Source organism: Colias philodice, chromosome 17 (assembly GCF_061535455.1).
Source record: "Colias philodice isolate Cphi_HAF_F1 chromosome 17, ilColPhil1 Martin Lab GWU primary, whole genome shotgun sequence".
Taxonomy (NCBI): Eukaryota; Metazoa; Arthropoda; class Insecta; order Lepidoptera; family Pieridae; genus Colias; species Colias philodice.
Genome location: NC_143102.1, coordinates 8,367,751 through 8,387,073, shown reverse-complemented (window position 1 = coordinate 8,387,073; position 19,323 = coordinate 8,367,751). Strand labels below are relative to the sequence as shown.

Here is a 19,323-nt window from a genome sequence, read left to right as displayed (position 1 = left end):
TTGGTATTCCAAATAGGGAAATAAAATGAACGAGGCATTCGCTTGATTCCTCGGCTGTGTTACTACGCAATGGATAAGCTAATGAAAACTTCGTTAGGTCATCCTGCATGGTGAGGATAAATTTATATTTGGCGGAGCCGGACTCCGGTAAGGGACCTACTATATCAATTGCTAACCTTTCAAACGGTGATGTTGACGTCGACGTTATAACCATTGGCGCTCTATTTGTTTTACGTAGGGCTTTATTAGCCTGACACAGTTGACAGTTTTTGATGTAATTTTCAACGTCAGAGCCCATGTTTTTCCAATAATATTTTTCCTTAATTCGATTCAGTGTTCTTGAGCAACCTAAATGTCCCGCAATTGGTAGGTCATGATTTTCTTTTAAAATCTTCGGAATTTCACTAAGGGCTGGATAAATTATATTATTCTTGTATATGTGAATTATGATATTTGTTCCGTCAAAGAGATAAGTTAACATATTATATATTTTAACAAAAGAATGCTTATCGAATGGATTCTTAAAATCGGAAATAGCAATTTCATTAACAGTTGGATATGTCATCATTACTTGATCACGCAAATATTTAAGAGCCTTGAAGATATCTGGATAGGAATGATCATCAAAATGGTGAACCTTTGTAAATAAGAAAATGTATGTCTTGGTATCAATTACTAGCGGTAAGAATGAACACAGTGTTCTTTCTAACTTAAGGAATTCTTCACGTTCAGGATTTGGGCAATTGTTGAGGACATCGCAGGCATATGGCATGGATTCATCCATGTCTATAGAGGTTGGTATTACGATTAACTTTTGTATTGATTTTAATAAGGTTTCGTTATGTTCTTTGATGTGTGTATTATATTGTCTAGGTGGTGATTTTAGAAATTTATTATAGGTTTCATCTGTTACAATTTCAGGTGATTCTGCACTTTCCGGATTCGGTGATGTAGCAGGTAAGGTTACAGGGATTTCAGGATCAAGGATACCACCAGGTAAGGTTTCAGGATTTTCGGAGTCAAGGATAACAGCAGGTAAGTCTTCAGGATTTTCGGGATTTGGAATGACTGCAGGTAAGGTTTCAGGATTTTGCCAGCTCGTAGAAGGTTGTGGTTCTACTGTTTGGTCAGGTAAGTTTCGGTTAGGCTCTAATGGGCTTGGCAGTTCAAATTCGGGAAAACCCGGACTAATATTGTCTAATTGAAACGATGGAGGTGAAACAAGGAGGTCCATGAGGTCTTTATCTAACGCATCAATGTGGGATCCGTCGTTAGGTTGATTTGAATCTACGTCATTTTCAGGAAGGACGGGATTAACAGGATATCTAGATAGGGCATCGGCATTTACATTAAATTTGCCCTTTTTATACTGAATTTCATACTCGAATTCCTCAAGTTTGAGACGCCAACGAACTAGGCGGGAACCTGGATCCTTACAATTGAAAAGCCATTGCAGCGGCTTGTGATCGGTAATGATTGTGAAACGATGACCGTAGATATACGGTCTGAAGATCTTTGTTCCGAAAATGATTGCTAGACATTCTTTTTCTGTGACGCTATAGTTACACTCGGCTTTGTTCAAACTGCGTGAGGCGAATGCAATTGGACGATCCTGTCCAATTGGGCCTTGGGACAGGATGGCAGAGATGGCGAAATTGGAAGCGTCACACGTTAATAGGAATGGCCGTGAAAAATCTGGATAAGCTAAAATAGGAGCATTTACGAGTTTATCTTTTAAGGATTCGAAAGCTAGCATTTGTTCGTTTTCCCATTTGAAAGGAACGTCCTTTTTGAGAAGGCTGGTGAGGGGCTTTGCTAATTTTGCGAAATGGGGAATGAAGCGACGATAATAAGACACTAAGCCTAGAAATGATTTGATGTCCTTCGGATTTTTCGGAGTAGGAAATCCGGTCACGGATTTAGTTTTATCTGGATTGGGTTTGACACCATCTTCTCCAATCACATGCCCTAGGTATGTAACTTCCTTTCGTAAGAATTGGCACTTATCGGGCTGGAGTTTTAAATTAAAGGACCTGAGTCTGTCGAATACGGCTCGGAGGTTATTGATGTGCGTTGCTAAGTCGTAGGAGTAAGTGACGATATCGTCGAGATAGACAAAACAACGGCTGCCTTGTAATCCAGAGAGGCAGTTATTCATTAGCCTTTGAAAGGTAGATGGGGCGTTTTTCAGCCCGAAAGGCATTCGATTGAATTGGAAATGTCCCTGAGGGACGGAAAATGCTGTTTTCTGAGCATCTGAAGGAGACATAAGAATTTGATGGAAACCAGAGCACAAATCAAGAGTAGAGAAATATTTACTTTTACCTAATTGATCAAGAATTTCATTGATTTGTGGAATTGGATAAGTTTCACCGATTGTTATATCGTTCAGCTTTCGATAATCGATCACAACTCTCCATTGTGGCTGACCTTGAGAATTTGCCTTTTTAGGCACCACCCATATGGGTGAGCTCCATGGAGAACAAGACGGTTCAATAATATTTTGAGTTAACATTTTCTGTATTTGTGTTTCTACTTCCTTTTTATGACATTCGGGAAAACGATAAGATTTAGTATGAATCGGGACATCGGTACTAGTTTGAATCTTGTGCTCTATGGCTGTGGTGTGGCTTAGCTTATCATCTGGGAGATGGAAAATATCTGCATACTGAGAACAAAGTTCTGTGAGGGAATTATATTCCTCGTCGTTCAAATGGTCTAATTTTAAGGATTTAATTATTTCTTGAATTCGTTTAGATACAATATGATAATTATTATTGTTTACTTGAAATGCAGTAAGATTTAAAGGAACTATATCGAGATTTAAATTAGATTTTACCGTAATAGGAGATTCTGAAATATTAGCAACCGTCAGGTTTACGCGATTATTTTCTTTGACTTTGACTATACAATTGGAAATTAGTAGATTTTCAGAAAGGTGTTGGTCTACAATCACACCTTCTTTAAGATTGGCATTGCGGACTGAACACTCTATCACAGTTTCGGTCCGAGCAGGAATAATGAAACAAGGATCAACAAAATGCAATTCGATATCTAAGTTACCTATCCTTAAGGTGTCATGAGTATAATCAATTTTACAACCAAAAGCTGTTAAGAAATCTGTACCAATTATTCCGTCATATGGTAAATTAATTTGCTTAATAACGTGGAATTTGAATTTTACTGATTTATTATGAACTAGTTTAAGACCGAGTAAGAAGTGACCTTCCGTCAACGTTGGTTCATCGCCAGGGTCAATGCCCTTGAGGTTAATCGGTTCCTTAGTCAAATTAGGATATTTAATAATACTAGATTGCTTGATAAGACAAATAGCGGAACCAGAATCTACTAATAAAGACAATGGAATATCGGAAACTGGAGACTCTAATAGGACATGCGGCAATAGCCTTTTGGATGTGTCTAAATTGATTTCATAAACTTCACGATCGACATCTTTGGTTACTACAGATGTCGTTAACGTTGGGACTTGTGGCTTTACAACCCGGGATTGGTTATTCTTCCGATTGACCTTGGAATTTAAAGGGGTGGCTGTCAAGCCGGATTTGATAAGGCCGTCAGTTTGGGGCTGGTTACCCTGTTGCATGACCTTGGATTTCGAAGGATTGGCTGTCAAGCCGAATTTGATAAGGCCGTCAGTTTGGGGCTGGTTACCCTGTTGCATGACCTTGGATTTTGAAGGATTGGCTGTCGAGCCGAATTTGGTAAGGCCGTCAGTTTGGGGCTGGTTACCCTGTTGCATGACCTTGGATTTTGAAATAGGAATTGTGTCGACTTTGGATACTAGTCTCGTGCGACACTGAGGCGAGACCCTTATTCGTTTAAAGGGTCTGGTGACGAGTCATCGTGACCATAGGATGCGTCAATTTCGTCCTGACCTACAGGATCGGATTGTGCTACATATGTTACTCTGGGTGTAGGATGGTGCTGTGCTCTGAATCGATTATTATTGAATTCGCGTCTTTTGCATTGCGAGATATCATGACCAGGGAGTTTACAATAACGGCATATAGGCTGAGAATTTTGCGGAGGGCCGCTAAATCTAGCTCCGCGGAATTGATTAGGATAAGGACCATTTTGAGGTTTGATTGACCTTGGCCTATTGTCGTTATTGTGATTGTTAGGCTTCTGATCACCTTGAGGGCGTTTATAAAGTGTTTGTTGAATGCGTTCTTCCGAGATTGCGAGGTTCACTGCCTCATTAAGATTTTTGGGTGATCTACATCTAACGATATTGGAAATCCTAGGGTGTAGCCCCATTAAGAAGTGATGGAGGGCTAAATCCTCCATCGCTGCTGTTCGACCCGGAAGTTCTTTAGCCTTCGTGGTGGATAATGATATCTCGGTAAGGAGTTGAGAAAGATTGGTCTCGACTCGCAATGCATACTGACTAACGGTCTCCTGTGAACCCTGCCTGCTTTCTTGCAGTTCAGTTAAAAGATGAGAATAATGTTTGCGTTGACTGAACTGCGTTTTTAAGAATTCTTTTAATTGCTCCCATGTCCCGAATTCTTTAATTGAACAAGCTACTTCCGCTCTACCGCTCAACTGACTTAAAATGTATTTGAACAATATAGGTTTCTGCTTATCGGATGCATATTCGTATGCGTTATTGCAATTGACAATAAATGAATTTAAAGTTTCCCTATTCCCATCATAGGGTTTAATGAATTTAAAAAGAATATTAATATCTAGTTCAGCCATAGCTAATGCGGCTTGTCTGGTAATTCGTGGTGAGCCCACGGGAGATTTTACAGATTCACTATCGCTAGGAATTTCTTCCGGAACGGGAATGAACAATTTACTATCGTCAACCCGCGATTTTGACATAATATTTTAATGTTTAAAAATGAAGCGGAACAATTTTAATTTAAATCAATCTGTACAAAATAACGGCACATAGAAAAATCATAAATTATACACGGGCTCTCTTACTATGTTGATATACAGTTAAGCAATAACAAGCGACTTACAGTGCATGAGCAGCGACGATAATCGTTGTGATAACAAACATCCGGTACATCATAGATATCTCTTAGAACACTTATATTTAGTCTTCGATCTTCGGGAACCCTCTCGACACGGGATACGACGCTACTTGCAGACAGGAACAGGCAGGACCACTTTCAGGACACGCGCAGGGATGAGGAGCGCCTGTAGCACTCCGACGCAGCAGAAATCAGACGGGCATTCAATATAATATATTCTATATGTAGATTTGCGCTTTATTGATTTGCGCTTTATTGATTTGCGCCTTCCGGCTGATACACTTGAATACACACACTTATGCACCTGGAACCTTCCGGTTCAGCACTTATGCACACTTTTGAACTTAACTTTTTGCACTTAACAATTTTCGGACTGTAGGAACGTGGAATACGGAGCGAGTCTAGGGTTGCCCGGCACTGGAATTTCCGTATCCCACCGCTGCCACCAAAAATGTTATGAGAGGTGAAATAAACCTCTTTTTTAAAAAAAGAATTTATTATTTAAAACTAAGTTACAACACTATGATTAATACACAGACTTATATGTGGTTAATACACGGATTTATATGGGTTTGCCGGCAACCGAGCTCTTAGGATGTTGGAAGTAGACTGGCTGGGATCGGATGGATAAGCGATGCGTAGGGAATATGGCGGGAAAGGAATGTGCTGACGGGATAGTTAGAGGGATGGCTGTATGCATTAATGCATACAGTCTCGGGATATAACAGATCGCGACCTGCCTCCCTAGCGAAGGGCTCTGGACGATGGACCGGGGACATGCTCCATCGTCCGGGGCAGTGAGGTGACATGAGACGTGTTCCGCTCATGCCGCCTCGCAGAGGAAGGAGGAGGCGCGCACGCGCGCAGCCGTAGGTGGTAACGGAGGTGGGCCCGTAGCCGGGCGTCCGCTGCCAGGGTCGTGGACGATTTCTAAGAGTACCCGCGGCCCCGGCTAACTGCGCGGCTCGACGGAACACAGTGGGGTTTTAGTCGGTAAGAATCCGACATAACCCTTGGCTCCATCCCCGGGGGCCGTGGGTATCTTTCGAAGATTTCCCCACTATAAAAAAAAAAAAAAAAGGTTTCTTAAAAAAAAAACTACACAGAAATAGGAGCCCCGCGAAGCGGGGCTCCGTCGACGCGCAAAAAAAAATCAAGTTTAGGTTAGGTTAGGTTTCTTAAAAAAAAAACTACACAGAAATAGGAGCCCCGCGAAGCGGGGCTCCATCGACGCGCAAAAAAAAATCAAGTTTAGGTTAGGTTAGCCGTTAGGTTAGGTTAGGTTAGGTTTCTTAAAAAAACAACTACACAGAAATAGGAGCCCCGCGAAGCGGGGCTCCGTCGACGCGCAAAAAAAAATCAAATACCAACGTGTGCCCTCCTCCCCCCTCCTCCCCCCACAAATAACCTATAATACGTGCGGCAGTTCTCTAAAGAAACCCCGATAACCTAACTATATAGATAAATAGATGTTATCGGACGATTAAATTATTTTATTCATCCGGTAATCGGACGACTAATTTATTTTATTCATCCGTTTAGCGGACGACTAGCTTTGTCCAATATTATAACACTCTTCGATTTAAAAGCATTTTCTAAGACTTTTATTACTGCGATAATATTGTTCTTATATTAGTACGCTTCAACTTATTATATCGAATAAAAATCTGTAGGTACTAAATGATAATATAAACTAATGTAAATTTTCGATTAAAAGAGCGAACAAAAGTACAAGAAATATTTATAACAAGCAAAAAAAAATTAAATGTTTAAAACTTTTTGAAAGTATCTTTATTGTGCCAAATATCTTTATTTTTACGTTCATAATGCGTTTTTACATTTGTCCATAAAATAAAAAACGCCACTCGAAGAATAAAAATAAGTGAATGTTTATATTGTTTACATACCTGGTATTTGGGAGACGAAATATCCCCAAAAATAGCAGCTAAGTACAGTGCCCTGTACTGCTGAAGACCAGATAAATGGTCCGTCTGCGTCCTGAAAGCATAAAAGCATATAAGCCTGAAAGCATATATGAATTTCATATAGATCTCGTGTTTGTATTCCATTTAACATGAGTCGTAATAGGAAATTTTTCAACACGTCACCAATTGTAAAATTTAAATAACTGATGAGAGCCGTTAAATTGTTGGCGCCATTCGCTTTCGTTTATTCAATTGGTGATATTCCTTTAATTCGGTCAGATTGAGTTGTGCCATAAATTATATTATCAGATTCGGAGTAAGGACGTGTTTTTATTTACCGATTGACGTAGTCCAACAGAAACTATATGATATGCCTAGTATGTATAACTAGTTAAATAAAGGGGTTTGTAATTTTATATCTTCGTCCTTCGTCACCTCAACTGGTTGTGAAATGATTCTCAGTGAAGATATTAGCTAAGAATATGGGAGTATTCTTAGCTAAACGCTATCAAGCGCAATTCAAAATATTAGCAACTTATTATTGACAGTAAACTTCGCTAAGGTTGAAAAATAAAAATAAAGCATCGAGATATATTACTAGAGGGGTTATTCCAAACAAAAACATTGCGCGCGGCCGATGTGGTGGGGTACGTGTGGAACGAGCGAGGCGTGGCTTCAAGTTCAAAGATTAAGCAATGCGTGCAGATGCGACACATTGTGCAATCTGTTTACTCGGTACTATCTGGTGGTACTGATACTAGGGAATTAATAAAACGAGGATTTTATATTAAACTATGTATTTTAATTTCCTTTAAATAATATCAATTTATTAAGCTTTTGTCGTTTTGTGTAGTAATCAATAGTTTTATCAGTTTTTGCTTCATGATGTAATTTAAATGGATACGATGATTCAATGTTGATGGCGTTTACGTATAAGAAACTCACATTTTGAAAAATCTCACGCGAGATTCGAGGATGGGGGAGGGGTTGAATAAATTCTCACGACATCTCACCAGGGGGGGAGGGAGGTGCAGAAAATTTTAAAAAACACCTCACGTAATTTATGGACGCCCCCTTACTCGATCACAATTTTTGTAACTTTACTATAAACGGAACTACATTTAAAAATATACTTTATTTATTGAGTTATAAGGTTGCTTCCATTCTGTTTATTTACATTCTCAAAAACATCAATCGCTGCAGAGGTGGCTTGCGACAAAGGCGGCTTGTGTCAAAGGCCTCGGCGATATCATTTAAGAACATAATATTATGTACTTTAGGCAAACTTGTTATAAGATCTATTTTACTTTCTTATTAGTCCATTTGACAAGGATATTGGGTAAGATACCTATTGGAATAATTTTATTATTATGTATGTACTTATTAAATCCGCGAATAAAAAAATTTTTAGTCGTGAATATAGAAATTGGGTCGCATTTTTTTAATCCGTGAATAGTGAAAACACGAATAAAGGAAGCGCGATTAAGGAACTTTTACTGTATTAGTTTCTGTGAATGTTGTGTTTATTTGTAATTGTTGTGCATAATAATTTATAAATCCTATTGGAACAACTATTGATTAGGCTTTTTTTAATAAATAAAAATAGGTAAATAAATAAATATTACTTAATATAACCTACCGTTTTACTTTGCGTAGTCGGGTAAAAGTATAAATATTTAGGTACTACACCACGGTAATCTTTCCTAGTAGATATTGTATATACATAGTTAAAAAAATCCAGTTACATTTTTTTAACAGACTCATCGATAGTGTCACGTCTGTGCTGTTAGTCTATGAAAAATGGCGCGAAACGCAGAACGCGTGGTGATTTTTCGCAAAATGATAACAATATTAGTAAAATGCATGACTTACTCATAATAAGGAAACTTACTGGTGAAAAGTCACTCCTCGGGCTTTGTTTGTATTATGGGAACTGTTAAAACAATATCTAAGCAAACACGAAGGCATTTTGAACAGAGCAATAACACGTGTTGACGCGGCAAGCGGGGGGCACAGTCCGACACAGACTAAAGAGACTTGTGATTCTTACCTCTAGCTCGTGTTAAAGAGAGTGTAGTAGCGATCGCCTCTCTAGTACGTAGTACATTCTATCTCGATGAAATAAAGTGCGTTATAATTGTCTAAAAAATTATTGATCAGCTCTATCTACTGTTATAACCTATATATAGATATTATCATGCTCGTCGGTCATAAGTGATCAATACTATAGGTAAATATAGATAATGTTAATCTTACTAATGTGAAATTCGGCTGATCTTTGGCATGAATCACGTGATTATCATTTTCATTTTTACTTAGCGTCGACTTACGAGAGACTCGTCTTTACTGTAATTACTCGGAACGGAATCTAAAAGAACTGAATGCTATATTTATAGATAAGGATCTATATTGTATATTATAACTATGACTAACATGAATGATCTTTAAATAAAATTGTTGTGAAGTAAGCTCTATTAATAACCGACATTCCCAGAAAGATTTTCGATTAATGGCATTTTATATAAGCTAACTACTCTATACAAGATATTTAACAACTTCATAGAAACTAATTTTACGATAAGACAATACATATATGTAATAACAAAACATTTTTAATTTATATCAATACGAATCATTCTAATCTTGCGTTGAATTGTTGAATTATTATGATATCCAGTTTTATAATAGTACAATTGATACGATTTGCGAATATTTGGGACCGTTCCAACGTTAAATAATGCCCGATAGGTTGACCTGTTACAAGGTTAGATCAACAGTTATAGTCTTAAAATAGATTCCAAAAATAGCTTGGTCCTTTACAAAATCAGGACAATGGTATAAAGTCGATAATTTTATGACTGACCTGATTATTAAAATAATTGTTCTACAGGGTGTCCCAAAAAGTAGTGATGAACGGAAGCTGGGAGGTAGAGGACCAAGAGGGCTATCCGAATCACCCCCATGTGTGTTATGCGATTTTTCGTATTTTCGGAGTTATTACATTTTTTTCAATTTTTCATCTATCGCCGAGTACGATGAGATTTTTATTTATGGTGACGTGAATTATTGCGCTAGATGCTTGATTTTTTTTGTGTGCTAAGCTGAAAGATAGGCCAATTCAGTATGGTAACATTTACTATCGTTAGATCTTCGAATGGAATAAAAAAAAGAATTAAATGCCAAGAAAGATAAAATTACCCAGTATGTTCATAACTTCAAGGGCCCATAAAAAAATAAAATCACATAAAAAAGGTTTTCCATTTGGCTTTTAAAAACTTGCTCTATCGATCAGGTAGCCACCATAAAAATTTCATTTTATTATTCTGAAGGCTTCAATCGAAAAATTGAAATCTAAATGTGGTAAGTGCAAAATTTTTATTAACATGATGATAATTAAAACCAATAAATAGGTGTTTAATTACCAGAATTTTTTTAAATAGCCCCGCTGTTGCTCAGTGCAAGTGCGACATCACCGTAAAAAGTTGTCTTTTAAATGTCTGAATGCTTTTTTATCATTTTTAATGGTTTCTTCTGCTACTATGAATTTCCGGGTTATTTCGTCCAAATTGGGGCATTCTCTCAAGTAGCCGAGGTCTTTTTAGTATCCCCATTGAAAAAAAATCAATGGGGTTTATTCGAGGGACCGTAGAGGCCAGGCTTTAAAGCAGGCGTCACCGGCGCATGCGCAGGCTGCAACGACCAATCCATCTTTCAGGGTATTTTTGCCCTTTAGCCTGGCCTCCACGGTCTCCGGACATAAACCCTATTGAATTTTTTCCGTGGGGATACTACAAAGACGAGAGACTGCCACAATTTGGACGAAATAACCCGGAAATTCATAGTAGCAGAAGAAACCATTAAAAATGATAAAAGAGCATTCAGACATTAAAAAGACAACTTTTTACGGTGATGTCGCACTTGCATTGAGCAACAGCGGGGCTATTTAAAAAAAATTCATTTTTAAACACCTATTTATTGGTTTTAATAATCATCATGTTAATAAAAATTTTGCACTTACCACATTTAGATTTCAATTTTTCGATTGAAGCCTTCAGAATAATAAAATGAAATTTTTAGGTTAGCTACCTGATCGATAGAGCAAGTTTTTAAAAGCCAAATGGAAAACCTTTTTTATGTGATTTTATTTTTTTATGGGCCCTTGAAGTTATGAACATACTGGGTAATTTTATCTTTCATAGCATTTAATTATTTTTTTTATTGCATTCGAAGATCTAACGATAGTAAATGTTACCATACTGAATTGGCCTATCTTTCAGCTTAGCACACAAAAAAAAAACAAGCATCTAGCGCAATAATTCACGTCACCATAAATAAAAATCTCATCGTACTCGGCGATAGATGAAAAATTGAAAAAAATGTAATAACTCCGAAAATACGAAAAATCGCATAACACACATGGGGGTGATTCGGATAGCCCTCTAAGTCCTCTACCTCCCAGCTTCAGTATATCACTACTTTTTGGGACACCCTGTATATATTCCTTGTTGACATGACATGGTTAAAGAAAGTGGAGTAATGTGAAAATAATTTTGTTAAATGGAATGCCATTAACGCAATTTGTAAACGTATTTACGTACTCTTCGTTTATTTATGTCATGAAACTGACTTTTCCTCCTTTACTTCAATTAGGTAATCATAAATGTTCGTGGTCACTTAATTATTTGTATGCATATAATGCCGGGTCCAGACTGGTGAAACGTAACATGCAATGTAACATGCAATGAAAGAATTCACCGTCCACATTGCTGCAATGTATCATGAAAGGTAACACACTTTGTAACAATTTCTCATAGTTTGGACGTCTTGCGCGCGCGAATTGTGCATTACACGCGCATGCTACGAGCATTACAAGCCGCGCGCGGAGCGATCCGAAATTTGTCGGTTTTTCGACGAACACAAAGGGGCAAGGAACACGACTACGGGAGGTTCGTAGTGAATGCGCGTTATGAGCGCGCTATGCGTCCACACCAGCAGCGAACATGCAATGAAAGGCAGAATGTTACATTGCATGTTACGTTTCACCAGTCTGGACCCGGTATAACATTACAATTCCGAAAACATAGCTACTTTATCCTTATAAATGACGCCAAGATGACGCTGTGTCATTGTCGCTATACGACAATACTAGATATTAGCTAACGCTAACTATACCTACTATAATTTATAACCATACTAGCGGTCCGCCCCGGCTTCGCCCGTGGTACCTACATGTTTAAACTATCCTATCTCTCATAGTCCGGCATACATCGCCCATTTTTGCAAGTGATTACTATCAAGCTAATTTTTCGTGAGTAGCTTTATTTTGATGAGATGCCCAATAATTTCATGTACAAAACTCTCGATTGTGGTAGCTACCAGAGGAAACAAGGATAAAATATTTTGATTTGATGGTTCTCAAATATTAATTACTAACTGAATGTTTTTTTTTTGTTCAATCTCAAGATATCTAAATTATTCGAAAAAAATATTTGTCCTACAAAATCTATGGTTTGATCAAAGAGTCCCCCTTTCCAATGTGTATCGATAATGAAGTCATCATAAATGATTACTAACCAGCAGATTTTTTTATTTTCACTTATTTAATACTTATATAATTCAACAGACATATTGTCCTACAAATTGCGTAATAAATATTTGAGAACCGTCAAATCAAAATTTTTTATCCTTGTTACCTCTGTAAGCTACCACAATCGAGAGTTTCGTACATGAAATTATAGGGCATCTCATCAAAATAAAGCTACTCACGAAAAATTAGCTTGATAGTAATCACTTGCAAAAATGGGCGATGTATCCCGGACTATCAAGTTGGATCGAACTGCACATGGTGTGCGAATTTTATTATAATCGGTTAAGTGGTTTAGGAGTCCATTGAAGACAAACATTGTGACACGAGATATATTAAGATAACATACTTAACTACAATTAATCTTATTTTTTTAAGGTAACTCGAGATAGAAACAATTATTAAACTTCCTACTGGAACTATCAAAATCGGTTGTGTAGTTTTTGAATTTATCGCGCATTACTTTACAAACTTGGTACCTATTTCTTCGCTTTTTGGCGCGAAAACAAAATTGAAATGTATATAAAACAGATGCTCTATATAAAGTACCTAAATGCGTGAAAAATTCTGGCGGTTGTCTGACAATGAAATAGGTATATTGAATGAAAATCGTTTGTTTATTAACTGTGTCTTGTTTATTAACTTCTACCCCCTTGTCAATAACGGCCGATACACCTCATAATTGCTATGATAACAAATGAAAATCGTTTGTTTATTAACCTAGTGATGACCTATTTATAGTGGAATACCGTCATTCGTATTATAATATGTAGGTACCGTAGACAGAGAAACCAATAGACAAATTGATATCTTATGTCGCATTCACACAAGAAAAAGAGCAACTTATGCCGGTGTTGTGTAAAGAAATGAGAGAGAATGATAAAATTTTTTGTTTCACCCAGCGTGCCGCTTTTTTCAAGAATAGCAACCTACTTTGATAAACAAAGTTTGACAGCTAGCCATCGTCTTCCATAAAAATATAGTTTTTACATGTTTTAAGTTACGTAATTCATGGTATGTTTGGTTTCAAATGATTTAGACTTACTGTTAATACTTTATAAAATAATACCATGGTGCGGTGTAGCGTTAAAGGGTGTAAAAGTGATAGGGGAACGAAAATGCCTGGATTGTCTTTTCACTCGTAAGTATACAACTCTTTATCAATTTATAGGCCTTCATGATATTTCAGCGTGTTAATATGTTGTGTATCACGTGCTGTTGACTTGAATACATTGTTTAAAAACCACAAAAATAACAATTATAAATTTTAACCTAAAAAAATTTGTGTTGCCTACTTTTCTACAAATTGTTACCCACTATTATGGGAAATAATAATATATATTCTGCAGTGTGTATTTAATTAAATATCTGAAGACTGAAATATTCAATGGCTTGTTCCAGTTTTCCTGAACCGGATAATTTACGACAAATTTGGATTGTAGCTACAGGATGAACAGATTGGAAACCAAAACCGAAGGTTAGAAAGTATTACGGCAATCACCACCACCGCGACGCTGCCCCGCCGAAGACAATGGACACTCTTGGTTCCAACATTGAACCGGAGGGACGTAGTTAATTAAGTTAGATATAATTTAAATGTAATTTTTTTATTACAATAAATTATTATTAAGTAAATTTCGTTTTTTTTGCGCCTTCGCGGGTCGGTCAATATAATTAACGTGTCTACATCTGTTAATACTTACGAAAATAAACATTCTTTTATTTTTTTTATTTTATTTTATAAATAATAAAACAAAATATCGTATTTTATAAAAAATAAACAATCGAGTTTTCATCTACATGATCATTACATACACATTTTCATATGGGATTATGATAATATTCATATTATATAATATACTATCTTTCCGCCCGCGGCTTCGCCCGCTTTGTCTAAAGCATAATAAATTATATAATAATAATTAATAATTATATGTATAATAAAACCTTCCTCTTGAATCACTCTATCTATTACAAAAAACCGCATCAAAATTCGTTGCGTAGTTTTAAAGATTTAAGCATACATAGGGACAAAAAAGAAAAGAAAAAGCGACTTTGTTTTATACTATGTAGTGATAGGTATTTTGTATATACATAATATGTATTACCCATCTAAAAGTAATATGTTTATAATATACTAGCTGCGCTCCACGGTTTCACCCGCGTGGCTCCACTTCTGTTTGTCTAAGTGTTATGGTACAATATAGCCTTCCTCGATCAATGGGCTATCTAACACTGAAAGAATTTTAAATCGGAATCAAAGTAGTTCCTGCGAATATCCCTTCCCTCCTCACCTTTACCCTGTCCCGCACTACGCCTCCTCATTGTATAAAAAACAAACCATACATACATACATACTTAATTACAAACATTTCCTCTTTATAATATTAGTATAAATTAGTTTATACATGTAAGTAATGTGGATATCTCATTATTATCCACTTATGTTATGTGAATAATGATAGAGAGATTTGTATCTTACAAATTGCGGGGTAAATTTTCCCTCACATGGTAACCCTAAATATTGTGACGTATTCTTTTTTATCTCTTTCTGCGACACGCATTGCCGGTGTCTATTGGATTCTCTGTCTACGGTAGGTACCTACTCAATTTTGTCAGCAAAGACTTAAGAGTAGGTAACTATAATTATTATTGATTAGTAACACCTACAGTATTATCACAGGTATTTTTTCTGTGCTCTTACTAAGAGCGATGTCCAAATTTTCAATCACCACCACTATAAATAAAATGTGCTATAGTTAATTGGGAGACATAAATATTACCACATTTCAAATACGCAGAATCGTCCTTAGATGTAGCTATTCCAAAAATAGTATAAATAATAGTCTAAAGTGGCAATTAATCGTTGGACAAAGACGTGGGCATAAATAGGGAGTGCCTTGGCAGCCTCTCCCTTGCTTCTACCCCCTTGTCAATAACGGCCGATACACCTCATAATTGCTATGATAATTCATGATATAGCCATCAATGATATCTATGTTGATATTATGATTATCGGCTGTATTTGCATTTACAGTACTCCAAACTTTTTAGTAACTAAATAAAAATATGGTTTAAATGGTACGAAGAGTATAAATTTATTCATCGTGCACCTTTTCTGCACATCAACAAATATCACCATTCTATCGATAAACAGAGTAGCCCGTAAGTCTGATTTGATATAAGTGGAAATAGAAGACCTACCTGTGAACTAGTAGAGTTACTTGTAGGTTGGCACTCCGTAGAGACATTTTCATGAACTGATTCCTCAGGTTCGTCCAATTTTATAGCAGTGTGGTTCAACATGCCCACCATAGCGACGGACAGGTTAACTTTCAACCCGTACACAATGGCCATCCCTATAGAACCAAGGATGGCCAGAATGTACCGCGCTGGTAGGACACCTGCAATATAGAAATAGAAATATAAAGCGTGTTATTTGCCACCGTGTAAAAAAATATAAATCTAAATAATCTAAGACACAGAACAGAAAAAAAATAGCAATGGTGTAAATATAATATTTGAAATTTAATTATGACCTCAAGCCTATTAATATTATCCATGCGAAAGTTTATAAGTATGGATGTTTGGTACTCTTTCCCGCAAATACCGATTATAATGTTTGGTATGTAGACAGCTGAAGACTCAGAATAAGACATAGGCTACTTTTTATCCCGGACATCCCACAGGAACGGGATATTATATAGGGGTTTTTATTTGAAAACGCGGGCAAAGCCGCGGGCGACTGGGCTATTGAGCTTTCCGACAGAGCAATATACAAAATTGCTTTAATAAATACAGACGGAGACAAAAAGAGTACAAAATAGTGTTTGGTGTTGTTATAATTAATAAGTTATGTACCTACGTAAACGTAACAAACAAGTAATTTCTAAATCTATATATAACGTAGGTACTTAATTATATTATTATATGTGATTATACAATTTGCGGTACAGCATTTACCTTATACTTATTTATGAAAGCAAAATATTTAAATAAAACACAAATAGATTTAAATAGGGGCAATGACAAAGCTAAGTTATAAAAATCTTTGAAACATTATATCTGCATCATAATAAGAAAAATGAAGAAATTTTGAAATCAATAATGAAACCTAAAAAAAATAGTGATCATAGGGTTAACTGTGGGTTCACCAGACGAACGCGGTTGTCATAGCAACGGGACCTCAGTCACGTGACGTTCCTAAAGATCGCTTTCTCATGACCTCTGAAAGGCTGAAGGACATGACGAAAGTTTTGAGATACAACTGCAATCCATATTATCCCCATAATACCCTTTTTATGTGATGCCTTATGAAGGATTTCTATATAGTTTTTACACATTTTTTTTTGAGTAAAAGTACGGTCTACACTCTACATCTACATAATTATAGTATAGGTAGTTAGTTAAGTACAATAACTTATATAACTCTTTGAAAAAAAATATGTAAAATTAAAAGTATTTCAGTTCCCTTTTTCGGACTGCGATATAAATCATTTATAATATTGAAATCTTCTATCTCTACATATATGTAGCCGTAATTAGTGATTCTCTTAACTCTCGTCATTTATTCCAAGAATAATCTCGCGTAAATTATCGATTTTTTTATTTGCACAACATGACGTTTTTCAAACATCGTACATAATTATTGCTGACAATAATATGATGCAATGCGCCATTTTTAGTAAGTCTAATAAAATTTTAACAAGGAGCGATTATTAATTGTTCAACTTATTTATATATTAAAACTATTAACCCTACCGTACGTACGTACGTATTATAAACGTCAAAATTAGTGAGTATGGACATGGACAAATATAATCTAGGTATGGATATAACTTATAAGTTTGTTAGGTGCTCTTTCACGATAAACCACTGAACGGATTGTGATAATACAGTACCAGTGATGTAGGTAATGTTCCAAAATATAAATAGAAATAGGTACCCGCTTTACCTATATTATATACTAGCGGTCCGCCCCGGCTTCGCCCGTGGTACATATTTACGTTTTCTCTACATAAAAACCATCCTCGTACTTCAAGGAATATAATAAAAAAAGAATTATCGAAATCGGTTCAGCCGTTCTCGAGTTATGCGCTTACCAACACATTTTGCGATTCATTTTTATATATATTATATATTATATAATCTATTTTTTAAATAAACACTTTTGAGAAAAAACAAATTCATATTATATTTCAAATACCGACATTACATTTATATAATACTAGCGGTCCGCCCCGGCTTCGCCCGTGGTACATGTTTACGTTTTCTCTACATAAAAACCATCCTTGTACTTCAAGGAATATAATAAAAAAAGAATTATCGAAATCGGTTCAGCCGTTCTCGAGTTATGCGCTTACCAACACATTTTGCGATTCATTTTTATATATAAGACTAGCGGTCCGCCCCGGCTTCGCCCGTGGTACATGTTTACGTTTTCTCTACATAAGAACCATCCTCGTACTTCAAGGAATATAATAAAAAAAGAATTATCGAAATCGGTTCAGCCGTTCTCAAGTTATGCGCTTACCAACACATTTTGGGATTCATTTTTATATTATAGATTATGTACATTTTACGATACATAGCATAGGGAGGTCATCGACCCTTGAAACAGATTCTTATCAGAAGCCATAATACTAAAATATAAATAAAAGTTACAATCCAAACAACATAATATTAACTCTCGTCATTCATTAGATAGGTATCTTTAGATATTGATAAGTTCACAATAATTATGACCTAAGTACATAAAACTTAATTTTTATATTAATATGTATAACTACAATATAATATTAGTATAAATTAAAAGTTACCAATAACCCAGAAAAAAATTGTTATGAAAAACTGAAAATCTAAACAGGAGTTAACTATAAACAAACATGATATAAATTTTTTTTGAGGCACAGAAATAGTTAAACCGCTTAAATATTTAAAAATAAATATATTTAGTAATGAATAAAATAATATATTTTAATTCCATAATAAACAAAACTTACGTCCTAAAACGTTTCCTCTTGCCGGCACGTCCATTTTACACTTTTAATTTAATTTCCTCCAATGCCCGAATGATTAAAATTTAATAATTAGTGAACAATTTAATACACAATTGACAAAATGTACACATGAATCGAGTCACACGTACAACGGCACCGAGATGAGCTTTACGTATGAATCCCTGGAGTGTACGTTTCGAATAATATTATGACACATAGTACGCAACTTGTTGAAATACCAAATCGTATGCACCGTTTACTCTACATATTAAATATGCTATCCAAGAGCAACGTGCAGACCAGCATGTACACAGAATACGTGCTGTGTCCACTGCCCCATGGTTTAAGCTTTCGCGCCTCAAGGTGACCTTCAAAGCTTTCAAGGATCAAGCTTACTCAAGGGCGTTACCAATTTCTCAAATAAACAAATTTTCCTTATTTTTACGAAAATAAAACATGACTGTATGATTATAAAATCAATAAAAAGATTTATTTTTATTGATTTTATTTACAGAATAATAATTACTCTTTGATCTACAGCGTTTAGTGGTTTAAATATTGTAGAGCTTTTCATATTTTGAGCATTAAATTTTTTGAATAAACTGCCATCTACAATATGTATCTAAAGCTTAAAAGAAAGTAGATGTATCAATTTAGCATATATTTTTCCAGATTTATAATAATATCTACTACTACAACAATGCTATAATATTTAATTTTTGCATTTGTAAAATAATGTTTTTGTCTTGTTTTTGTATTCTTTTAACATTCTGACTTTGGCTGCAACTTGGTTGCTGCAATGGCAGTTG

General features: G+C 35.8%; 1 protein-coding gene across 1 annotated transcript in view; it reads right to left on the bottom strand.

Annotated features, from left to right (window-relative positions):
* MFS3 (major facilitator superfamily transporter 3) overlaps positions 1–18,835 on the bottom strand; it is a 31,717-nt gene extending 12,882 nt beyond the window's left edge. The window contains exons 1-3 of the mRNA XM_089705594.1: positions 18,518–18,835; positions 15,720–15,919; positions 6,914–7,004 (exon numbers count right to left, since the gene is read on the bottom strand). Of these exons, the coding sequence (XP_089561720.1) occupies positions 6,914–7,004; positions 15,720–15,919; positions 18,518–18,551 (325 nt within the window). The 5' untranslated portion in view covers positions 18,552–18,835. The remainder of the gene's footprint in view (positions 1–6,913; positions 7,005–15,719; positions 15,920–18,517) is intronic.
* Between the last annotated feature and the right edge of the window lie 488 nt (positions 18,836–19,323).